We start from the raw sequence: 26,698 nt of genomic DNA, 5'->3' as shown, positions 1-26,698 counted from the left end.
AGCTATGATCTATGTGTAGGACACACCACTGACACAGCTGCAGGTGACAACTCACCGAGGTGTCATCTGTGGACTGTGACTGCTCACACACCAGTTGCTGGAGGTCATGTTTGGGAATGACATTCAGGGTAATGTTAAAAACACAAACTAGGGAGGCTGTGCACAAACCCTAGGCAGTGTTACCAACATAGCAATCTTTCCGTGTATTTAATAAGTATGCAGTTCTCTATTTCTACTGGCCACAAATCTAGCAACTTTTTCAGGGGCTACTGTAGACTTTTGAAGACTCTCAGTTGGTGTCAATGGCTAATCCCATCCTGTTTTACAGGCAGAATTGTCCAAAGCCGCTTTTACACCAAGCAGTTTGGTTCGGTTCAGTACAGTTTGGAACAGTTGAGTCTGATCCTGTTTGCGTATCCACTGCAAACTTTGCCCTCTCGTGGTAGGCGTGTAAGCCAGATGCCGAAAGCCGCAGCTGTTAAATAACAGCGTGATGCCTAGGGATGGGTACCTTTCACATTTGAAACAATACAGTACCAATGCCTGGCAATTGGTACCGGTGCTCAACGGTACCAATTTTCAGTACTTTTTCTTGCTTATGCGGTAAAGAATATGAATTTGTTTAATAATAAAACTTTTTTTAAAGTAAACATATTTGTTCTTCATTATATAAACTTCCAATGCAGTGTTCAAATCCAGCATGGGAAATTGCCTACTCTTCCACATCCTCACAGTCACAAGGATGTGTTTAGGTATCTAAACATGGTACCTTTTTTGATTTTACATGAATCGGTACCCTGTACCTTTTACAGAATTCAGTCGATATCTATAAAAGTATCTATCCCTAGTGACGCTGTTGCAGCGCCACCCAACCCAGTGTACCCCGCTAATAAATCCTACAAAGAAGAAAAACGCGACACAGTAAACAAAGAGCATAAATGAAAGACATGCAGCATTTCATCCTCTCTGTGATTGGCATGTAGCTCTTTGATACAAAGTGCAATCAAGCTTCGTTTCAGTGAAGACTGTGTGCTGCCAGGAGAAATGCAGCCGCTGTTGCGGGGTAAGTGACGATCCTTTTGACCAATCAACAGTCTGCAGTGTTGTTGCTCCACCTTCCGATAGCGGATTGGATCAGTCTTGCACCCATACGAAAGGGTCCCAAAATGTGGGACGGCTTGTCATGGTTATTTGGTGATCTGTCCCGGGATTATTCAGTGGAAACGCCACAAAATGCACACCGTACCGAGATGAACTGAACAGGTCTGCTTGGTGGAAACGCGGCTCAAGTTAAGGTAAAGGAGGAGGGCTGTGACATAAAAAAACAAAACAAAACGACTAAATAAAACAAAGCAATGGAAAAAATAAAATAAAATGAATAAACACACAGAAAAACCAAATCATGAAGAAGCAGAAGAAAGTTCATTTTGTATTTTTGAGCAAATATTTGACTTACTTTTTTTCATGTGTGTATATAAGGCCATTACATCATATGTACATGGCCGATTATGCAAATCAGGCTATGGACACCATAGCAAATTCTAACAACCTTCAGGACAGCCAGTAGCTACTCTCTGAGGAGTTGACAACACTCCTCTGAAGTCCTGTTTGGTTGTGTTCACACTGGCACGTTCTCATCAGAGTCAGCACATTGGAGAACACAAAGAACATGGCAGTGTAAGGTATTTAATCTAAAGTCAACTCTGCTCTCTAACTACTAAATGGAGAGCTGTTCGCTTTAAATGCTGTAAACTTTGGAGATAGCTTACACTACTGAGTAGAATAAATGCTCAAAAGACACGCCAACATGTTGATGTTAGAGTTGTTTTATTTCCTTCAGCATCAATCAGTTAGATAAATCAAAACATTGATAGATATCCAACACAGAGCAGCTTTAATAACGTCCAGTGACCTCTGTCACTCAGTGTCAACATTACATTTGGCCAGGAGTGACCATGCAAGCTGTTTTGGGGCTAGATGTCTTTCCATTTGCTCTAACAACTGTAATGTAGCTTCCAACCCAGCTTCTTTCAGATCTGTCTTTCAGCTACTCATAAACCTCCCTCTACATGTTCTGAAAACCAGTGCTTCACATAAGGCTTTAAACATTGATACATCAAACTTCATCTTCTCATTGGTTTTTAATCCAGAGTTCCTCAACCTCTTAGTGCTGGTGTTCAACCTTGTATCGTTCTTTACCGTCAAATTTTTGCTCTCACTTGTTGTTTGTTCTTTTTACTAAGAAATGGGAAACATTTTCTCTGGCACTCACATTCACAGACGCCCAGAACAAGAGAGCAGGTACTGTAGGGGCTGAGTGTGTCGCCCAGGGCCACTGCTACACGACAGATGGCTGTTGCTGGGATCGAATCTGTTACTGTTTGGTTCCAGGGTGTTTTCCTCAAGCACTGAACCATCCTGCCATCCAGTTCAGATTGTTCTTTGTTGGAGGCCATTTTCTAAAGCAGATGGAAGGTGGCAGTAATTTCATAGGCTTGTATATAAGGGAGCAGGCCGATAGATCTGCCAGTACAATTTGTTCTGAGAGTATCCCCCTCCTTTCCTTTGTTTTCTGACCAGATCTTTATCAAGTCATGTCATGGTAAATTTATTTAGGAAGCCTTTTTGGAAAACAACATTGCCATAAATGCCGGACAGAGAACAAATTGTATGAAACAAGATAAGAGGGGAGAGACAGACTTTCATCCAAACCATGTTTAATGGAATCAGAATCTCCAAATCTCTCTTTCCTGTCGTTCTTTCCTGTAATATTCATTTTGACCAAACTGGCATCTTTGCACTGCCTCACCCACTGTCATCCCGGCTGTTTTCTGAGATATAAGATGTTACAAACTTCATTACTCTCCGACTTACATTAATGTTATTTTTGAACCATTTTACTCGTGCTTCCTCAGAGGATGTGGGAATAACAGGACAGAGATTGAACACTCCTGTATCATCGCTGCATCTTTGTTATTCATTCTCATCTTTTCACGGCGCTCTAATCCACATGCATATTCAACGTGCCGCGGACAATCAGGGGTTGTGAGCAGACGACGTGCTCAGGTCCGCAGGGAGGTGTTTCCTGCTCCCTCTCTGCGGTTTGTTGACAGCCTCTTGATGAAAATGGAGATAGCGCTAAATTATATCACAGAGCATGAAGCGGCACTGCAAATGAAAACATTTTGTGCTCTCGTACATGAAGATGATTTTTTTTTCATATCATAATATTGCATCAGTGTGGTTTACAATATTGCTGAAATTATGTCCCATTTATGCAAACTGCTCAAATTTCCATGTGGGTTTAATCAAACAGGCTCAGACAGGAGAGAAACAGAATGGAAAAGTCAAAACTGCTGTGTTTCCTCTATCTCAGACTGTTTGAGAGAGGGAACACAGCAGTGGTTTCAAGCTCTAAATCATGTTAGCTTTAGTGGTATAACACAAAGTATATCATTGTAAAAGCACAAAAACGTTACCTATGTTGTCCTTCTGTTCTTATTCCCATTTGTTATAACCTTCCCCATCACAAAAGAAACATCACCACCACGACCAACAACAACAAAAGGTTAAATAGCATTTATCTATCTTCTCTGAACATGTCTGCTTAGACAAAGAACCAAGTATCCAAAAGATATCTTTTGCATGTTTTTTTGGGGAAAAAAAAACAAATAAAACAAAACAAATTCAAAAAAGCAAAAAAACAGAACAAAAAAAAAGAGTCAAATCTAAGCAAGTGCTTATGATATAATTCAGTGAAAAACACATGATTAGACTTAAATAGACTATGAGGATGTTCTTAGTAATCTAGAAAAAGCAAAGCCTCTAGATGTACACCTAATCATGATACAGAAGTTAAACTTAGATTATCAACCCAAAAAAGGTTATTATTAAAGGCTATTACTCAGCTTCCCTCTTGGGTTGAACAGGACCAGATTGATTTCTTTAAGTTTAGTAGTGAGCAGAGAAATCTGTGATTTTCTTTACTGAAAACAATTTCTTTGATCGATTTTGTTATGAAGAAAGCTTAACAGGAGTGTGATAGAGCAGGGGCTAAAAACTAAAACACAAGTTAAGCTATTTGTGATAATGTTCATTCCAACCCACATGTTACAGTGATACTAAAGTTATAATAGTAAAAATCCAGTAGTGGGATTACAACAGTTCGGTGATGGGTTAAAATTGATCTGACAACATGATGAAATCAGTGTAAATAAGTCTTAAAGCACCTGTGGAGGGATTTGCAGCAGTAAATATAGGTAATAAATATGTGTAAGGCACAAATAAAAAGGTTGCAGCCTGACAGTCTGAACCTATATATGACTGTTAAATTCTCAATATAGAAATAATAAATAAATAAATAATAATAATAATAATAATAATAATAATAATAATAATAATAAACTTTATTTGTAAAGTACTTTTCATCATAGGATCTAAAAGTGCTAGTGTGCTAGTGCAGTGGTCTGTTCAAACTTGAGAGCTGCTTGTTGTCACATTTTAAACCCTGGCGTCACGTAACTGTTAATACATACATACATACCCCCTTCCTGTTGTAGCTGGTAGAAAGTTGTCCTGAACAAAGAAAAGTAGTGTGAGAAAGAAAATCCATTAACTTTTTGAACCAAACACACGCCTTGTTAAAAGTCACGTCATCATGATAGTGTGCCCGCGTTGCTGGAATCAGATTGTCCTCACAGTCCCTTTACAATGAACAACATTCGCCTGACAAATCTGTAAAAATGTTGTACTAAAGGTATCAAAAGACAAATTGATGCCTGAAAAAACACAACAATAAAATTAAATAAGTAAATAAATACGGTAAATAAATGCCAACCCTCTGGGCTCTGATGGAGACTCACTTTTAGGTCCACATGTTCACATCAGAGAATCACAATTTCTTAAACTTTCTCTTTCCACTATCATCTTTTCCCAAAGGAAAAACAAAAAACATTTTGCAGAAAATAATAAAAGCTCTAAAAGCTGAATACCAACACTTTTGGTTCTTTGCACATGTCAATCTGGGACCGGGAGTTCCTAAGAGAATGAAAAGAAGCTGTCTGGCTTTTTCAATTTGAAAACACCATAATCCATTCTCCGCATCCAAGACAAATGACTGGGGAGTTTTGCATCAGAGACTATTTTTAGGAATTCAATTAAAGTGAGTTTTGTGAGTTTTTTCTTCTTTGGCTTATTTTGCTCTATAAAAACATAATAACAATGAGTCAGCTTATAAGTGCTCTCCTTTTTATGTTTCTCGGATTGTGCGGAGCTTTTACAGCTCATTATGTTTTAGAGTACTTTAACTTTAAAGTCTCTGTGTCATGGCAATGAAAGCTTTTAGATTGCAGCCAATTCTAGGGTTCAGGTTAGATTAGGGTTAGTTTAGGGTTAAAATACTTGGTTTCTAAAAAAAAAGACAAGAATTGCTCTTTGATGTTATGAGGACTAACCATAAGATTTAGCACATGTTGCCTTAAATTCCAGCCCCATTTTTTTTCCTTCGGTATGACTGGGGCAGGTTAGGATTACATCCACATTAACCCTCTTTACAAATATTTCTAATGCTGCAAATCACCAACACATTCATGTGTGAATTCAGTAATTCAACATCTCATTCAACGATTGGAAAAATCTAGAATTTAAAGGGATACAGATGCTGTGGGGTTCATTCACATGTCCCTTTGTTTCTGTTGTTATTTTGCGTCTGTGTACAGATTGTTCAAAACTCTGCTGCACTCATCCTTTTTGAAGGTGAAGGAGTTTTTATCGACTGGCTGTTATTTACACTTGACTTCCTCTCTTAAGTTGTCATGTTCATGTCTGTGACTGATTCAAGAAAGATTTCTACCTGAAAGCGCTTGGCATGTCAAAACACTACACATTGGAATTTAGCTCGATATAAGTGTCACTGTGTTAATACACAGCTCTGTGAGTAACCAAAACCCTGTTGGGAGAATCCTGGATGTCCGCTCACAGGTCACAGTCCTGACTCAGCTCTGCCCTCAGAACCACCTGCCTTCACTTTGACACTGCTTCAACATCAGCAATGTTCCTCTGGCTGAAACGTTCTCTGGAGAGACAGTCAGCTTTTAGGGCCTTCACGATGACACAGTTATGTTTTATTATGTGAATTAAAAACAAAATGCTTGTATCTTGTTCTTTAGCTGTCAGACAATGGGAGCTGCAGGTCTGTCCCCGGCCATTTTCGGTTTGTTTGTTTAATTGTGTGTGAAACAACTCTTAGGTTGAATCCAAACCAATCATTTAAAACACTGAAGTCCCTCAATATGATTGAGGCAGGAGTTTGTTTCATATTCTACAAGCTAGAATTACTGTTTCAATCTTTGAAGATGGTGGCTTTGAACGGGGTAATGTAACAGCTGTTACATTGAAGCAGTGGATAAGAGGCTGGAGAGAGTCACCTAACCTAAAAACTCCATCTCTCCAAGGTACCTTAGTGCAGAGTCTTTAAAAACTTTAAATAACACCCTCAAACTTTTGTACTTATCTGCCCAGGTTTGGAGAACCAGCACCCTCCTGAGCCGAGTAAAGATCCACTTGAGCAGCCCATTTCACCTGCATATAGTTTGCAGTGCTCACATCTCCCAAACCATTCAGCAATCAATGGTCAATTTTCTGTGACTCATCTCACGTTATGATCACAATTGCTGCTATTCTGGATACACGCAGATTTTTAAAGCTCACCGACTGGAAAAAACATCCTGAAACAGCATCACTCTCACTGCTAACTGCTCCCACCTGCCAGCCCTCATAAAAAAAATAAATAAATAAAATCAAAAAAAAAAAAGAAAAAAAAGAAAGAAACAAACCTGGCACCTGTGTCGCCAGCAGTGTAGTCATGCATGGTGCTGGTTACATTTGGCAGACCTGTATCCTCCTCTCCACCAAAGCAGGTGATGCACCCTGGAGCACAGAGCTCAAATAAACAGAATGTCTCAGAAGCTGCCTCATCATTGTGCAGCAGATGCACAGGAGCCAAAAGATATGCTGCAGGAGCACAATTTTTTGCCAAAAACAAATTGCAGGAATGATATTTTCCTGCTGGTATTACAAAACACGCTCCAGTATCTGATCCCAGAACACTTACTAAAGCAGGAAATATAAGTGCATTTAAATCCTGGAGTCAGAGTGCACGTTTGGCGCGTGTCTGTGCACGTTTTTGACTAGGTTTTTATATGTCTTTATGAATATATATATATATATTCTGCCTCCAAACTTCCATAACCACCGATAAGAAAGGAGCAGTAGAGTTGATGGATGGATAATGATAGGGGATGGGGACATTTATGTGTTTTACACGGTGCAGCAGCAGCTTGTTTGGATTGTTAACATTGTTTCATCTTGGACTTTCTGTTAAACTCATGGTTAAATGAGAAGATAACTAAATGAATACATTCAATACTTGTCAAGCTACCCAACGGATAATAAAGGCTCTGTGATCACTTACCTTGGGAATTAAAACCAAAAATAAAGATTGAGTACATTTTTAATTCAATAAATAAATAAATAAATTCATATTTTCTGTTGATACATATATATATATATACAATTAATTTATGTGTTTGAGATTTCTAGACTGTCTTACAATTTTAGATCTGTGGTAGAAATACTCTGGTGATATTTGTGATTTGTTTGACACTAAGTGCATATCCCTTTGACCTGTTGACTGAACCTGTATAGCAGTTCTTTAAAGTCAAATTTGCCTTTTAAAGCCCAGCATGATCATAGTTTTACCACAGGAGAAACAAGAGGCTGTCACCTTTCCTAGAGTATGCAATGTGGCTTTCAATGAAAATTTAAAAAAGGTATATCTGAATATTTATTGCATCATGAAGCCGTTACTACTGACGATCTCTAGGCCCAAAACACCAGATGCGTCTCCGGTCCGGTTCTGCTCCATTGCTTGATGACTGCGTACATCAACTCACAGAGGCTGAGTGTCCAGTCCAGCAAAAAGCTGGAGTTGTGTGGATGAGGAGTTCCTGTGCTTCCCAGCCAATGTTTGGGCTGTAAAACCTCAAACCTGTTGACTCTTTGGCTGGCTGTCCTCATCATATTGGTTTGTTGTAGCCAAGTTGAATACGATCTTGTTTTGACATGGTTTGTTTTAGGGGTAGACAGATTATTGGCGCGGGCCGATTATCGGGGCCGATATTCGGCATTTTGGGGCATATCAGCATCAGCTTTTTTTTTAAATGCGACAGCTGATGAGAAACCTATTTAAAACTGTGTTTTTTCGGTGCATCACTGTCTGCAGTCACTTCTCAGTCCCCAGCACTGTCCCACCCACAGTACCATCTGATTGGTTACAAGCAGAGCCAATTAGCAGTGAAAGCTGTGCGCATACAATGCTGTCTCTCTCTCACACACACACGCTCACATACACAGATGAAAAAAGGCACTAAGATTAAATAACAATGGCAGAAAATCTGCACTGTATTTAACTGCCTCACCAACCACTGCCTCCTCCCCATAGACTGTATAAAACATGGACGTAGTCTCCCCGACGTCACCAGTCTGTTTCTGAAACGGAAAATGAAGCATATCAGCTATAGCGGCCATATTGGTAGTGGCAAGGGCTTTGCATACAGCTATAGGGAGCCTGTTGGTCACATGACCCTGAGCTGTGCCTCTGATTGGGCGAGTTTGTGATCTTAATATCCTCTGAACGGCCGAGTCAGAAAAAATTAACCCCCGTACAGTGGGTGCCATGCATGTTTTTAAATTTCGTTGTCATAAACTTTTGACTCCGGGCTGACCCCCCCCCCCCCCCCCCCCCCCCCCCCCCCCCCGGTGGATGTACTGGCTAACTGCAGTGCCAACATAAGGGACGTTTGGAAGTATGTAAGCAATGACTGTAGCATAAAGGAGTGGGCCTTTAGAGCGGGGGGTTAGTTGGCACATTGACTTGAATGGAAACCTTTTTGCTCTTATGCCATGGCAGAGCTGGATCGAAGACCAATCGGGTGGTGTTAATCACACCAAAAGTGAAACATGTCTTTATTTTTATCCCCTCTTTTTTTAAATCAGTGGTTCAGTGTAACATTTTTCTGGAGTCTATTTTCTATTAATAACTAATAAGAATCAGGATTTCAAAGGGGAGCTTACAAACCCCAGTAGCCGCTCTCTCTTGCTGCCGTTGTGCTGGTGCAGGTTTGCTGAGAGAACCACTGATGAGCTGTCATGCTGCCATTTAAAAACGTCTGTATGGGACTCCTGATTGTTGTGTTGGCATTGATTTGAAATTTGACATTTCGGATAAAGTTCCCTTCAGCGTTTAATCATATTTTCCTCTTTCCAAAACAAAGCAATAAAGCCTTTGCCATGTCCTCTGTTACATCTCCTCATTTCCCCGGCCTAATTGAATCGGTGTGCCCTGTGTGTGTTGCCTGTTTCATTTCTAAACATAACAAACAAATCATTTACAAATGTTCATTTTCTGCGAGCTCATTTGATGGCGCCAGCCTCACTTCTTTTATCCCCGCACACGGAGAGCGACTTTTTCCTGGGAGCCTGGTGATACTATTAGTAGACGTTAAGTCATCTGGACTATTTATTTGCTCTGTCCCGCTCACACTTCCCCTCGCATAGATTAAAGCTTCACATGCTGCCTCCTGGCAATTAAATCTATCAGAGGGCCGCAGAGAGCGCTCTGTCACAACTGTTCCAATAATTGCAATTTAAATGGATATGGATTCAAAATCTCTGACTACACACAGCCAGCCATTTTGCAACAGAGGTCTGGAACAAAAGTTTGCTCCTGTCATATCTCCTGGTTTGTTTTTTTCTCCACAGATAAACAGCAGTGTCTCATTTCTCTCTCCCTCTCTCTCTCTGTTTACAGACACATAGAGAACTGGACAGGACTGCAGACACTCAGAGACGTCGATATGGAGCTCTACACCGGACTACAGAGACTGTGAGTGTTGCTGCTGTTATCAGGAGGAGAAACCAATGATAGACACTTCACTCTATTTTGGTCCCACTGTGTCGTAGATCTGGAAAAGGACAGTGGAACCAGTACCGCTGTTAATCCCTGTTTTCCATTAGGTTTGCCCGTCTGCTCGCTGCAGAGAGGCCGATGATAGAACACAAGTGTCTGCAGCCGTGGCATCGCCATCCCCCCGCTGGGATTTGATCCGATACTCCTCCGAAAGTGACACAAACGCGGTTAATTCTCAGAGGAGATGACAAGGTGTTAGTCAGGGTGTGGGGGAGATGAGGAAGTGAAGGGGGATGTTTCTGATCCTAACACAAGCTGATGTTTAAACAAGCTTTTAATTCTCGACAGTCACACACCGGTGAAACATCCCCTCTGCTTTGCTTAGCCACTGATCAAATAACGCTAAAAAGCAGCAGGGAAAATTGAATTAAGGGTCCCTGCTGTGTCATGGGGGATTTTTTTTTTTTTTTGCAAATTCTCATCTCTTCACTTCTTAAAGCAATGTTACGCTCCTTTCCTGCTTTGCTTCCCTGCGACATGAGGCCACATCCTTTACATTCATCTCTCCAAGCTACTCCTCCCTCCCACATTCCCTCACGACCTCCTCTTCCTCTTCTTTTTTTCTCTTCCTGCAGAGGACCAAATTCTCCTATGCCTTCCACAGTCAGAGCTGGCCTCTCCCCTGATCCCCTTGATCCCTCATCAGGGAGGCCAAGTGCAATATCTCCAGCGCTAAATTAGCATTTTTCTCATTACCACCTCCTCTCTCCTGCTGCCTTGTCTGGGGACGTCGGCCCCTCCCTGGCTCGAACAGCGAGTTCCCAGGGAAGGCTGTTACCTCGTGTCATGTTTCTGAGTTTGGCTGATAGCAGAGCGCAGGCAGGAGAAAGGAAAAGTTACTCTAAGATACCTTTCATCAGCTCATCATGTGCTTTTCCTTCCATATTTTCATTTGATGAAAATGAAAGAAAAAAAGCCAATTTTGTTCAAAATTAACACTGATTTATCAAGTATGCAGGGAACTGCTCATTTCTAAAACATAAAGCTTGCTGCATTCATCACTGACTTTATGTAGAGGGGAATCAAAATCCTAGCAAAAGCAAGCTTATACAATGAACCATAGACTTTTTGTCACGAGTGATCCAAAGCAATCCCCAAAACAAAGAAAAACAAAAGTTTTGAAAATATTCTCATGCAGTAAATTCACTAAAATACAAAGAAATTGAGTCAGATGTTCTCTTTTTTTGCCAAAAATATAAACAACAGCAGGACGTTAGGCCACATAGTAATCCTTTTTGAGTTCCCCAGACTTCCTCTGGTTTGAAAAACATATTTGAAAAGCAAATTTATAAACCCCGTGTTTGTAAAAAGCCCAGTTGGACTCTATTTTGTCTGTTGGTTGTTCTCAAAAAAGTAGGAAACTTCACATTTGTCTGGGGCTATTTTCAGCTTCAGAATAACCTGCAGTAGTTGAGGGCTTCATTTGGTTTTGACTCAAGTAAAATACAGCGTGTTCTTGGTGTTAAAGGAACTGAGGTTAAACACTGTGACTCACTGGTGTTCTTTTCTGTTGTTAGAGTAATGGGGGATGTTTCGCACACAGAAATAAGAAAATAAGATATATGAGGATACACAGAAAAGACTAGGTACAATTTCAAACCAATATTTTTTAGACTGATGGCATTTTTTGGATGAGACAACATGAAAAACAAAAAATAGTAATTACAACAAATGGTTAATTATCTTGCAATGGGATGGATTGGAATTCAGTAATGTATTTAAAAGGCAGTTTAAAATCCCTCCTTTAGAAAAAAAAAAAGTTGTGCTCTTGATTTTTTACTTTTGTATAGAAGATGAGAGCTTAAAAAGAAAACCAGATAGGAATCTGAAAATGTTCCTAGCTGCCTTTTGCCTTTTGATAGTAACCACAAATTATCAAACTTAAATAAAAAGGTTTAAATTTCCAATTTCCAGTATTCAAAACAGGTTTTGAGTCCATACCAACGATGACAAGAAATTCATGCCAGTCAGGGGTCTGAAACCTTTACTATCGAAGGAGTGATTTTGCCTCATCTCACCTTGATTAGAGCCACAAAATTGACTCAACCTTCACAATTAAGACATTGCAGAGTAAACAAATCTATACATAGCTAAAATATGTTGAATAATTATCTAAACAAGAAGTTATTTGAATTTATGAAACTGTAGAGCTGAAAGAAGAAAACTTGAATTTGATAATGTATACATTGATAATGTCACTCAACTTGTTATTTTTGGTTGTTTGCCAATTTCTTTCCACAAATCAAGTGTTTATATTAAGCCAGCGCACTCGCAGTTAAACAAATCACTCCACAGAATTTAGATCTGTGTTTTCTTCCAGGTTTGTCTTTCTGTTGACTAGTTTACTCAGGGTATAAAACTTGAGGTTAGCCACAGGTGCAGGGAAAGTTAGTGAGCTGTTGAAGGAGGCGAAGTAAGGAGGTGGCAGGTTTTAATGCAAGACGTGATGCATATTCAGTTTAACAAAATGTGAAATCGTGACACTCTTTAGTGTCAATGTCATTAATCATCAATAGCCTGTGAGAAAATGAAAATTCTTCATTTTGATAATGTTTTTTAAAGCTACAGGGAGAAACTGCGAAGGAGTCAAAGAGCAGCAGGTTGCAGACTCCTGATGCCAGTGTTTTCATTTAGGAAACAAAAACAATAAAATGTACAGTTATCTTTGCTTTAAGATTCACTATTCTACTCCAGTGTGGTCCCAAACCATGAGTGTTTCATACACAGGTCTGTGGCTATTTATGATTCTCTTAGAATTAGGGATGGGTACCTTTCACATTTGAAAGGATACAGTACCGAAGCCCGAATCCTGGCAATTGGCATCCGTACTCAACGGTACCAATTTCTGTACTTTTTTGTGTCTATGTGGTGAAAAATATCAAATTGTTTAATATTAGTAAAAGAAATTAACATAATTATTCTTCAGTATATAACCTTGCAATGCAGTGTTCATGTCCAGCACTGAAAGTCACCTACTCTTCCACTCCCTCACGGTCACAAGGATTCATTTAGGTACCTAAACATGGTACCGATTGTATGTGAATTGGTACCCGATACTTTTGACAGAATTCGATCAGTACCTCTCAAAGTACCCAATTTGGTACCCATCCCTCCTTGGAATCATCATGACCCACGTTCAATTGACAAGTCCAAAAAAAAAAAACTTTTCACAAAATGCTGAAAAACAAATATGACAGCTGAATTTCTTGCAAAGAGTGAAAAAACAAATCTGCCGATGTACTCTGTTAAGTTTCTTGTATTAAGAAATTATTCTTATTTTAAGAACTCTGCATTTATTTTCTTCTTATCCAACGGGCAGGTTTTATTTCTTTCTTTTTTTTTGGAAACAATTTAGATGTTATTTTTGCCTTTTATATCTTGGAATAAGACATTTTCCTGGACTAGTCGGGTGAATTTGGTTCAGATTAATATGACAGTTTTCACTGAAATAAGACATTAACACTTGCTTTGATTTCCTGCAGTATTGCTCAAGCTTGAAGTACTTCTGTGATATTATCATTCCATGTGACCAAATGTGCTTATTACTTTTCACTAGTCACCTGAGAAGTCTGGGAGTAATTGAGGTGAAATTTAAAAGGTGGTGGTGTTAGTTTCCATCACGTTGACAGCAGGAAGCAGGAAGACACTGCGGCAGCTTTAATAAGGTGCACTGAAGGAGATAAAATAGTAATATCTGAGAGAATTACTCATAAATTCTGCACCTTGTTGAAGATTAATGTGTTCAAACTGACATAACAGGAAAAAATAAACACAACTATGACCTGCAAAAAAAAAAACAGTTCTCAAAGAAGGAAATGTTGTGACTTGTTACTGAGATGATTTTGTTGATGTAATTTTAATTGCTGTTAAAATCACTGCTGCGAGGATAATAACAAAAGCTCAGCAGTCATCCATTGTTGTGCTAGTTTCAAGGGATTTAGTGATTAAATTTTTTTAAGCTTTGTGGAAAAGTTATTGGATAGTTTAAAATACTCCCAGTGGAGCCTTTATAGTCCCGGGGCCGCACTTTGGGAACCTTTTCTGGTGATAAAGCCCACACCCAGTCAAACAGCAGAGTTCAGGAGGTATTTGGTGCCCACGCTGCGTACAACCAGCGTTCTGCAATATGAGACACATCACTGTCGTCTTCAGAGGGAGACGTCTGTGATTACAAGATTAAAAGTCATTACAATTGTATCCAGGAATAGTGGTTCCCAAACTGGGGCACTGGGTATTCCAGGAGTCCTTGAGAGGATTCCACGGGGTCCACATTTAAATGAGGATTATTGGTTTAATTTCACAGATTTTTTTTCTTCTTTTTTTTTTTGCTCCCTACAAATTAACACAATGTGGAAATGTGTGAGAATGCATGTGCTAATCAGAGGTTTCACTTTCTTCACAGCACAAGTTCTCCAATCTTTCATCACATGGTTTTTCAAAGGGAGTTTTCATTTCAGTGTTAGCTCCGCAGGGCGTTCACATGTAGATTAAAGTTAAAGTAATTCAAACAGAAAAGAAACTCTGCTGATTTGTTACAGTGGACCAGAGCGAAAGTTATAAGACATTTCTTTAAAGACACCAGTATGAGACTGGCAGTTTGTGGATTACAGACAGATTTATGAACAGTTTTATTCAAATGAAGTTACATGTCCCAACTGATGAATGATAGAATGGCATCTTGGCAAAAAGAAGGAAATAAATATTGTAAAGCTTCTGAAAAACAGGCTGATATGAAGTGAAAAAAAGGCAGACTATGAAAGTACTTAAGACTTAGGAAGGAGGAAGAAACCAAGCAGGCTTTAGTGCTGTAACATGATCACAACACTGCGATACTGTGTGCATGCATTTGTATGTGCCCACGCGAGGAAAGCCAACGTCTTTGTTACGCTGGTTTCTTTACACTTTCATCTTCTTTTTATCGTTTCAGAACTATCATGAATTGCAACCTGAGGGTGATCCAGGCTCGAGCGTTCGCTCAGAACCCACACCTACGCTACATGTGAGTAAATATTCTATCTTTGACAGCCATGTTTCCCTGCACCGTCAGTAGATTTATTATAATCTCTGATGCCTGACAGCTCGTAGTATATGGCTACAGATGAGTTAGTGTTGAGCAGGAGGTGATGTGGCTGATAGAGAATGGCCTGGGGAAAATTGTGGTTCTGCCATTACTGTCGCTACAGCCACACATCTTAAATGAGACATCCATTATTTGCCTTGGATAATTGGATTCCTATCTATGGCGGTTTCTTTGTGCTGTGGCAGAGCAACATGCCAAAGACGTACTTCCATTTAGTCTGAGCTCACCAAACGCACTATTTGTCCGGGGGGCTGAGCGTCACAGAGCCGAGTGCAGAACAAGGTAATTTCTTTAACAAAGGCTGATGTGTCACCCAGTATGACAGCCTGTTATTCCCAATTTTTGACGAGTAAACACGCTGAAGAACTCAGTCTCAGTCTGTTACCTGAACACTCTGCCATTTGCAATTTCCAGTTGTCAGTTGAGAGGCAGTTTGGGCTCTTAAAGCTGCTGTGGATTACAGCTGTTAGACCTGAACCTGTGCACCTTGAACTCTCCCTCTCTCTGTGTAATATAACTAAAAAAAAAAAAAAGAAATCAGTTCTTTGAGGTTTGTGGTCCTCATCTCTGTTTGTTGAAAGATATAATAGTTGCTTGATAACTATTTTTTATGTTAACTTTTTCACCTCAGGATGCCCACTCTCTGGTGTGAATTTCTACTGATTTATTTCTTTTGCTTCTCACTTTTTATTGTCGGCTAATTTGTAGGGCTAGTTGAGCTCATCAACCTTTAATGAGAGTAATTTAAATCCCCCCTTTCTCTCTTCGTTTTCAATGTAGAAGACTGACTCATTAAGACTCCAGTAAAACACCTGTTGTTGTTTTGCCTTCTGTGTGACTGTGAGGAAGAGTGGGGGGAAAAAATAATCAAAATTTTTAATTCAGGTTAAAGCACAAGTTTGATTCTGCTAATTAGTGGCATTTCTGTCAAGAAAGACAGAAAAAAAGGAAGGAAAATAAAGAGACTACATTTCCCAAGAGCACCACTTACTGTCTCAAAAATGCAGCTCTTGAAGCAAATGAATGAATCAAATACACATTTTATTACTACTTGTCTATGTTCATGCTAACATCTAACAGGATTTAGTGTGATGAGTAAAAGTCTTAATGTTCAGGGCAGGGGTTCCCAAACTTTACTATGTCCAGGCCCCCCAAACAGCATTTGCTTCTGGCCTGGGACCCCTTTGGAAACCAACAAACTGTGCTTCAAAATATGAAAAGAAATTTCACCTTTAACTTTTATTTAAGAATGTATTTGTTAACTTTTCACTTTTCAATAATTATTACATTTGTTGAGAATAAAGAATTATAAACAAACACCACGATCATGGCACTTTAATTGATTACTTAATACATGGACGTAGTCTCCCCTCCTCACTCGTCAGTCACCTGGGCTGATTTGTGCCTATGATTGGGTGAAATCACAATCTTAATATCCTCTAAACTGCCGAGTTAGAAAAAAGATCTGCCCCCTTGCCGTGTTTGTCGATAGTGAAATAGATGATTCAGACGGGAGACTTTTTATGCAGCATGCTGTAAATTTGTTTAGTCCTGCTGTGAAAACAGCTTCTTTTGGCTTGGTGTGTGAGTGACTTTTGGTACTTCTGTAGCCAGCCTCAAGTGGACACTCGAGAAACAGCAGATTCTCGCACTTCAGCATTGTCTTATATTCTTACACTGGAGGTCACCGCTTGGTCCCCATAAATATCTGGCATATCCGTGTGCACTTAGTCCTTATAGAGCAGAAAATCATTCACATGCTGGTATTCACACTAGACCCTGAACATAGCTGTTTTTCTCTTCCACCCTATAGAGCCTAACCCTTCACAAGGGCTACGATTAGCATAATTGGCTGTACACTTGAAACCAGATAAGATACATCTATCATTCTTTTTGCATTTTCAACATGTCTCAGAGCACTGTATCCTTCCACTAATGTTCTTTTCAAAAATCCAGTAAATAATCAAATCATTAGGATCCAGACTGCGATTTTTCATCTCTTCCTACGTTGAACAAGCATTATCACACTTTTTTACATTAATATTTTTTTAGGGATACAGCCATGACATTTCTATATTTAGAAATATATAAGTAGATATAAGTAAAAATCATTTTTTAATGCTTTATTGCACATATATTTATTGCAATTTCTTTAGTTAGCCTGGACTCAAGTATCTACATTTGATTAAACTTTGAGATATTAGGGTTAGATTGATGTATAGTGAAAGTTTAATGCAAAAACTGACACAACTGCATGTAGAAATGTAAAATATGCTCTAGCACAATCATTATGGCAGGTCATGAAGGGTTAAGCAAAGCCCTGGTTGAGTTTCACCTTCTTAAACCTTATTTCAATTAAAAACAGACATATTTCTTTAATATATTTCATATTTCTTTAAAATTATCTGAAATAATAAAAGATAAATTTTCCTCCGACTTGCTGACTTACAGCTAACTTACAAACTTTACTGTCTGAGTTCTGAAAGATCACAGGATGAGAGCTAAATGCTGACTGCTTTTTTCCAGGTATCTGACCTGAACCCTGACACTAAACCTCTGAACCGTTTAAAGAACTGACTAATCTATTTGCTGATAATCTATTTTACCTGAATCAGGATGAAACCTCATCATAAGAGTGAAGCTGTTTGAAGCTGAGTGAAAAACTCCCTGTAGAGCCTTTAACAGTGTATTTCCAGGACACGCTCCCTCATTTAAACCCTCCACGGACATCCCTGTTCTTCAGATTAATTAAAGGTTGATCAATGAGTTTCCATAGATCACTAAATTTCACTTCTTCAGCCTGAAGGCATTGACATTATAATCACTGTAAGCCCCGCCCCTCAGAGCCCCAGACAGGCTCTCTTTGTGGTCTCTTTAATAGAGTTGGTAGGTTGCTAGGTGACACTGAGGATGATGATGTCCAAGAAGATTAATTATTATGCCTAAGCTTAGCCTCAGAGAGGCGACCTCATTGATGTCTGTGTCAGATGGGTCTGCTCAAAGCCTCGGCCATTAGACGCCCAGCCGCTGGCTCCTTTGTGAGGAGGATTGAAGTTGGTCTCTTCCTCTTATGCTCAGGTTAAAGCGGGCTAAACCACACACATTAAAGTTGTCCTTGATCCTACACACTGCAACATTATGGCTGTGATTAACACCTGCTCCCTACTACACTCACTTTCAAATATTCCTCCATTCAGAGTTCTTTGCATTATTTTGGATGTACAGTAAGTACAACATACATTAAGTCCACACTGTAATACTTTTTTCATCGTTAAGCAGCCGTTACGAGGCACAGCAGGGGGCTCTGAACATGTTCCAGTTTGTATGTATATCTATATGTCGTTTCCAAGGAGATCAGATGGTGTTATCAGGAGCACAAGGAGGTGTATACACTGTGTGCATGTCTGCTCTTATGTAATCTGCGGGAACTAGCATGCATGTGGTGTATGATTCTGTGCAAACGCTATTTTATGATATTTTATTTTATTTTGATTATTATTATTGTTATTGTGTCAAACATTTTTTAACAGTTCTTTTACTTTGTTTGGGGTATTTTTTTTTCTTTTCTTTTCTTTTTTTTTTTTTTTTGCAGGGAGACTTGTTCATTGCTACATTTTACATTTTATCAGTTACTGAGTTAATAAGCAGAAAGGATCCAAGCTGTCCATCAACAGTTTGCCTGCAGCTGGTTGGCTGACATTTCTGGTCTGGTGAACAGGTAGACGAGCATGAAGGAAGAGAACAAGACACTGCTCGTGCTGAAATCACAACAAATCCTTTCACATGTTGCTCATTCAGGTCACTAACTGCTAACCCCCCCCCACACACCTCTCTGCAACCACAGTTGGGCCAAATGTGAACTACAACCTGATTCTGATCAAACCAGTGTCCTGCAAACCGGACACCTCATAGTGAACTCTTTAAATTCAAAGCAGGCGGTGACTTGATGTCAAAATAAAAAAAAGAGAGGAAACTGAAATGTTTTGTGTTACTTCTACTTCAGTCAAATTTAATCAAAGTAGCTAACTTATCCCGAGTCCTTGAGTAGAATATTTTAGTAGTCTTCCCACCCGTGAAACTTCCGCGCATTTAGCCAGAAAAACAGACAGTAATAGGAGAACCCACTCCTTTGAATGTGTCTAAAACTAAAACAGAGGAGAGTTTTTTTTTTTTTTTTTTTTTTTTTTTTTTTGAGAAAGTCTTAGTTTTTATTGTGTAAGAAGTATGAGCCACTGCATGAGGGCACATGACATCCTAGCAACAGTAACCAAGTGGGAGGGGGTCTTGCTTAGTGAACAGTCAATTACAATTGATCCGTCACATTTACTCTGTCGATTATTGATTCAGACCTCAAGCTTCTCAGACACAAGGAAGTGCTCAGACTCAATAATATTGTCATAATATTGTAAACCAATGGGAGCTTTTACAGGAATCGTTACAACACCAATCAAAAAAAAAAAAAGGAAAAGAAAAAAGAAAAACACTACTCTAGTACAGAGGAAAACAGGAGACAAACAGGAGAACAGTACTGTGTTTAAACTCAGATTGCACTTTAAATCATTATTTAAACAACCTCAGCTATATTAGATTTCTTTTTGTGTTTAAACAGTAAAAACATCAGTGCTAGTTTAATCAGGTGACCTCTTTGAACCATATTTATTTAATTTGAGTGTGAATTAAAGCTGATTACCATAAATCAAAGCACAAGAGAGGGGGAGCTTTGTGTGATCGGTGGGATGCAGCATCAGCCAATATGTTCACTTACCCTGAGTCTTGATGATGTGTCTCTGAGTAAAACACAGAGCACAACACCTTCTGCCGAGAAAGCTGAGAGGAGAGAATCAGCTCAGAGACATGAAGGTAAATAAAAATCCTGTGAGGCAACACAAAGCCCCAGAATGGGATTAACTCTCCACTATTAAATCTGTGTGACATATAATCACGGTATAAATATTTGTGCAACACTCTGAATTAATGTGCTTGCAAGATGCAAACAGGAAATCAGCAAACTGTTATATTTACCTTTAAACACCTGAGCTGATGCTTGTTGTGGTGAATGATTTTTCAATTAATGGAGCAAGCCTGAGACTCAGTTCCTGGGAGCAGCGAGTGAGAGGATTCAGAGGTGACTGCAAGTCTCTGTTCTATGGACTAATGAAGGCAGATCATTTGACTCAGGTCAGAGAAAGCACTGGCTGCAGCTGCTCCTAAATGGCTCTCAGATGACACTATACTATGCACCACCTTTGGATTACACAAACCACTCAGACTGAACAAGTGCCATAATCTGCCATAATGTTTGATATAAAATAATTCCATAAATAACCAGAGATTGTTAGATATTTGTACAACTGATTTATTCTGCTTTCTTTCTGTTTTTGTCTGTTAGAAATAATTAGCAATATCCATACAATCAGAAAATGTGGTTGACTTATGAATGAAAATACCCTGAAATACATCTCTTTTTTTTTCTTCTAATTTTTATTAAAAATGTATATATTTAGCTGTAAAAAGCATATTCTTAAAAGTTTCAATGGAATCTCATGAGCTTTTGGCGCACACTCCTAGTGGACATTTGAAGAACTGCAGTTTTTTTGCACTACTACACTACCTTTATTTTTGGACACTACAGTTTGCCACTTGAAATGACACAATGCAACATTTAAAATGCCTAACCATGGCTATGATTTGATGCTGGAGCTTGCACAGGTCTAACTTCATACAGTAATGCAACTTTATACAAATTCTGCTAATATATGTGTGTCAACAACTTTCATCTTTACAGTAGAGGAGGCACAGATGAATTGGAAATATGACAGAGCTTTGTTAATAACAACAACAGTAGAAAAAACAAAACTTAAATAAAACAAAGTTGTTGTTTTTTTTCAGATGTCATATTGAACATTACATTTTGTGTTTGGGAGAGAAACTTGAATTATATCGTCTTTTTAATGGGTACATTTGTTTTACCTGCATTTACCTGTTTAAGTTCCTGATATACACTCCAACCAGCTTGAAATATATAATTGAAACCGCTGATTCCAGGGTCTATCATAGCAAATACCTAAGTATACAGGAGGTCCTCGACTTATGTCGTTTTGACTTTACTACGCCAATAAATATATATGTACATACGAAAATAGAGAAGGTTTCGAAGTTACGCTGCTCTGTTTGTAAGCTTCTATGACGTGTATTAGTTTTTAACATGTATGAATACACAGCTACGCACTGCTACGCGGTCATCAGTATCGTCCACTTTGTCTTAAGTCGCGTCATAGTGGAGATTGTCTGTGTTTGTGCTCCGTAATTTTATCCTCACCTTTTCCGCATCATGGACACAAAAAAGGAAAGCTGGATCTGTTTTCCCATGAATATGAAGTACAAAACATGTATTTGGACAGTTATTTCAAGATTTAGGGGGTATTTTCAGGTTACAACGGGTTGAAAGAGCAGAACTTGTTTGTAACTCATGGACTGCCTGTACTCTGTATTTATAATCATATATGCAATATTTGTGTACTAGTGTTGACAATGATTTAAAAATCTAAAAGATGTGAGGTTTGAATTTCAGATTTTGACCTTTATTCTTAGAGCCTTTCTAAAAATATATCAGATTTTGCTAAAAAAAAAAAATATATATATATATATATATGTATATATATATATATATATATATATATATATATATATATATATATATATATATATATATATATATATATATATATATATATATATATATATTCATAATGATGATGAAAATAAACTACTCTTTTTTATTTAAATTTAAATACTTTGTTGTTGTGGTGGTGGTTGTTTGTTTCTCCTAGCATTTTTCAACATACAGCTTTTATTTACCTAGAAAATATAAATGCATTGCAGTGACAGAGGGCTAAGTTGATGCTAGAATGTTATTGTTTCATAAGGACCGAATTGTCCTTGCCACTGTGTCAGAAAAGGTCCTTTTTTAATTAGCATCTGCTGTATCCAGACAACAGGAGCATTGTGTTTATACCTGCTGAGTGTGATAAAGGTGAAGATCAAAATGATGCACAGAACTGTGAAATTTTATCTTTAAATAAGTGTAACTGAATAAAGCATTTGGTGTTGCTGGTGGATTGTTTGCATTAAATTTTCCATCCTGTGTGTTTTGCCAACATGCACATGATTCCAGTCCAGCGACACCAGCACGATGCAGCGATGGAGATTTATTCTTCAGGAATTAATTGTGTTATCACAGCAGGGTAATAGGACTGAACCCAGTTAGCATTATTATTAATCCTTTATTGTTTATTGTTCATTTTAGCTGGATTCATTTCAGTCACTCCCACACTCGCACAGTTACAGGCGTCTGAGAAGTGGTGATATGACCTTGCTGTGTTTGGTCAGGCGGGAAGGGGGAGGCATGCCTTTGGAAAAAAACAGTGACACAGAGCTGGGCTCTGCTCCATCAGTTTAAAATGCAGCGCTTCAACCCAGGCTGTGCGAAGAGGAAATATATTTCCTGAATATCTGTATTCATATTCACTTGAGCACAGATCATTTGGACAGTCTGAATCACGTAAGCTATTGCTTAGACCTTAAAAGAAAACTGCACTGGCCTGATTGTAAAGCATTTGTTATTACAGGAAAAAAACATCTTAACACCTGTTTTTAAAAATATACTTTTAAAAGATTAAGCGCAGGAAGAGTTAGTCTCTGTTGGTCCAAGATAAGGCTCTTCTCATTCTTAAGCGAATTTCTCCCATAAGGCTGAAACATTAAACACTCCCAGTAAATCATGTTTTTTTTTCATCCCTGAGTGACTTCTTCTCTCACAATCTGCCTGTCAAGCTTCTTCAAGTGGTCACAGTGATTTTTCTATCCTGCAGTTAGCACTTTTAAAGCTTTTTTTCAGCTCCTCACCATGACATCCTGTGACAGCTGTAATTCTCTGCTGATTGACAGGTGATTGTTTCTCCGCTCTCTTCTCTGCATAAAGATGTTCTGACGTGAACTTCTTCTACTTATTTTCACTTGTCTGGAATTTATTCCTTCTGGAGCTGCAGGAAGTTACACAAGCATTCAGAAACTCTTTGGTTAAATCAATTCTTCCAAGGCTGAAAATGGAATTAAAAATCTTCACATGTAAACAAAAAAACTTGTGAACCAAACGGCATAGACTGTTTTCATAGACTGTTAAAACATAGATGTCCTCTCAGTGGTAAAAGCAAATGTTTTTAGAGATGCATATAAAAGCCTCAAGAAGGCTTTTATTATATGATATATTGTATTAAGTGTAATTTAGCCTAGAAACCAGCAACAAGGTGGAGATGAGACACAAATCAAACACCCTCACCTACAACTGCCTACCTGTCTGTCAACTCTAGTCACAACCATAATCATGCAACATGAAAAAAATAGATGTTACCCATATAATTTTTAGGGGCATGAGAATGACTATTAAGACAATTAAAAAAAACAAAAACAAAAAAACAAACAAAAAAAAACCAAAAAGTAAGCAATACAAGCTATAAACTTTAATTTCTGATGTAAAAAGTTGAGTCTTACAAAAATGTTTTAATGATATCTCCTGAGCTTTGGAGCCAGCCCCTAGTGGACACTTGAGGAACTGCAGTTTTTTTTTTTTTTTTTTTTTTTTTTTATACGTCCACATTATTATTATTTTTTTTTGTTTATAACACAAAAGGTTGCCACTAGACAAAAAATAAGAATAAAAAAAGCACCATTTTTTAATGAAAGCTATGTCTATATTTCACTTTAATGATGGGAATTAGTAACTCTGGTTGTAGCTTGCATGAAATCATTAACGCTGTCCTCAAAAATGACCCTGTTGCCATCCAAACACTGTTTGTACCAGCTTCTTTGGAACTCATTCATAACCTGTAACAAAAGTCAGTCGTATAAGCAAAAAGAAAAAAAAAAAAAAAAAAAAAAAGGAAAGAAACAGAAACACAAGGATTTGACGTCTTTATTCGAAGGAAGAGTACATTTTTGGACACAGTTCTTGGCTTGGAGCAACAACTCTTTGGAGTCTGGAGTGCTGTTGAGATTGCTGGTAGTCCTATCTTAGTTCTTTGTAAAGAGCCATGGTATGGCTCCATCCTGCATTCAGTCTTTGTGTTGAGCTTGGCAAACAGGATGCTTCTTGTTTGAAGGACAGACAGAGGGTTGTTTTTTTTTTCAACTTACTAAATTGAGCAGAAAGATGTGCAGTGGTGAGGCGAGGGGTGACTTTCCTCTGAATATCCATCCTTGAAAATATTAATTATGTCAAAGATGGGGGCTTGGTACATTTCTCAGATCTTAAAAATGAAACGTCATCCGCAAATTTGTTGCAATATTTTTGACACTGTTTTTCTGCATATTATTTAAATGTGACATTGAATTCACAAAGAGAGTAGAAAAAAAACCCTCTCCAGGTAGGGGGTCATGAGCAGGATGGACAGAAAAATACAAATCTTTCACTAAGGAGAGTCTGCAGGAGGCACCAGATTTACTGGTTTGCAATATCCCTGCTGTATATTGGTTATATTGGGTTCATGCATAAACCATCTTTAAGGAAGGCAAAACTTTGGCCCTTTATTTAGAGTTGAATTCTTTAGTTTACCAAACCATGTTCTACATTAGCTTTTAGACTTCTCTGCTTTAATAAATTAACTGGACAAAGTTGTTCCTAAGGATAATTTGAACCCGGAGCCCTGCATGTTTTATACTCCATGTTTTGAAGCTTAGGCTCTCAAACCAGGTGTTGTATTTGACAACTCTGGAGTGAAACACGTTTCTGAAGACAGTGGTTAAATTGACTGCTAGCTTGTTGGTGACCTGTCAGTGTCATTTCAACAATCACCCTCTGTTCTGCTGCTCCTTTTGATCCCTCCATGAGTCTGCCTGTGAACAACCTGTGTTCCTTCCTCTGCTGCAATGACATTCATCTCACACACATTTATCCTGCACACAAAGCACCAGGTGGAAATGAAGTCCATCAACAAAGAGGCCGCTACAAGGTCTCAGGCTTTCAAGTCATTTGTGCCACCACTGGGTCCAGTTTTCTGTTTGATGCTGCTGGCCGGCCGAGCTTTGTGCGCCGTGCTTGTCCCAGCCTGTGTCAAATTAAAGGTCAGCGTCTGGATGGTGAGGCAACTTTTCTCTTTATTCCAGTGCAGCCGAGGGAGAGGCCGATAAATCTAGAGGGAACGTTGTCACCGGGGAGTCGGAAAGGTCACTCCCCACAGGGAGAAGGAAGTGGAGATTCTCTCATTAAATCTTCCCGGCTATGTTTTTTTTTTCTTTCTTTTTTTTAATTCCTAAATGTCACATTCATACTCGGGTCAGCTAGCCTGAGACCACCTTTAATTAGAGCTTAGATTATTCAGTGTTTATCTTATCCAGGCTTTAAAAATGTCCCACTTTTCCTGAAAAATAGAGCTCACCCCTGTCTCCGTCCTTGTAAAAAGAGACTCTCCTTCAGGTGGTGGGAGATGTTACCCAAATGACACCGTCATTGTCTGCAGTGTTCAGCTCAGTGCCTTGATAAAAATAGAGCTCTGATCTTCAAGGTGTAAATGACTGCTAAGCTCACACGGTGTGTGTCAAGCGTCTAACATTCACACCCGTGCAGTTAACTGACGCTCTGACCCAGAAAAAGCAGGTTTTCCACTGTAGAGCTGAGGGTCATCTTGACTCAACACGGAGCTTCACTTCGACTCATTGGCAGCTAAACAGACTGAACTTGAGACCTTTTTTCTTTGAGCAGCAGCCACTGTTCCTCCTGACTGGTGTAAAAGGTGGATTCTCAAGTGTGTATCAGATGTGTGCTCTTACCTGGTCTCAAGGGAGCGAAGTATCAAACCAATCTCAAAAGTAATCTAATGACACCATCACCCTTTATTGAAGACGCTGTGGCGGGCCAGTATTTAGAGCAGCGGGCTGTAACCGTGCTGGAGAGCTGCCATTTTAAAACCCAGACAAGCTTTGTGATGAAATTTGTGAGAAAGTGATGAGACAGATTTTCTCTTTCACCAGAGCCTCATTAGAGATGCTCAGTTGTACTGAGGAGCTTTTAGAGTGAGTGTATGTAACAGTATGAATATGAAGCAGGCTGCTTTTAAGAAACAGCATCCATGCTGAACTTATCTTTTCCACAAAAATAAACAAATTGCTTCTCTCTTAAGAGACACATGGTGACAGCTTTGGAGTCTTATTAACAAATAATGCCTCTGCTTTTGTCAGAGTTGTTTCAGTCTGTCTGCTGTTACCTCTGAGTGTTTACTTTCATTTACAGTGTGTGACTATAGATTTAAACAAAGCCTCTTAATGCTGGTTTATGATCATCAACACCGTTTGGGATACACATGTAAGGATATCAGTGAAAGACAAACCTAATCCCTGTTTAATCACTTAGAACATCTTTTTCTACACGTATCTCCATCAAAGGTCATTTGCACAAAAATGAAGCAACCTGATTCACTAAAACTTAGAAACAAGCGGGAAATAACATCCACCAGGCTGTGAGAGGTCCGCCTCGATCATCCCAGGAGGAAATGTTTCCATGTGAATTTCATCTCTGCAAATTGCAGTGATACAGAATA

The 26,698-nt window shown here is 38.8% G+C and overlaps 1 protein-coding gene across 4 annotated transcripts in view; it reads left to right on the top strand.

Annotated features, from left to right (window-relative positions):
- ntrk3b (neurotrophic tyrosine kinase, receptor, type 3b) overlaps positions 1-26,698 on the top strand; it is a 352,741-nt gene that overhangs the window by 93,611 nt on the left and 232,432 nt on the right. For all 4 annotated transcript variants that reach the window (XM_074666174.1, XM_074666172.1, XM_074666173.1 and 1 more), the window contains 2 exons: positions 9,869-9,943; positions 14,955-15,026. In XM_074666174.1, coding sequence (XP_074522275.1) covers positions 9,915-9,943; positions 14,955-15,026 — 101 coding nt within the window. In that variant the 5' untranslated portion in view covers positions 9,869-9,914. The remainder of the gene's footprint in view (positions 1-9,868; positions 9,944-14,954; positions 15,027-26,698) is intronic.

This window comes from Halichoeres trimaculatus, unplaced genomic scaffold, assembly GCF_033239565.1.
Source record: "Halichoeres trimaculatus isolate MK-OKI-2021-1 unplaced genomic scaffold, fHalTri1.1 fHalTri1_scaffold_3, whole genome shotgun sequence".
Lineage (NCBI taxonomy): Eukaryota > Metazoa > Chordata > Actinopteri > Labriformes > Labridae > Halichoeres > Halichoeres trimaculatus.
This window is presented reverse-complemented; position numbering and strand designations above follow the sequence as displayed.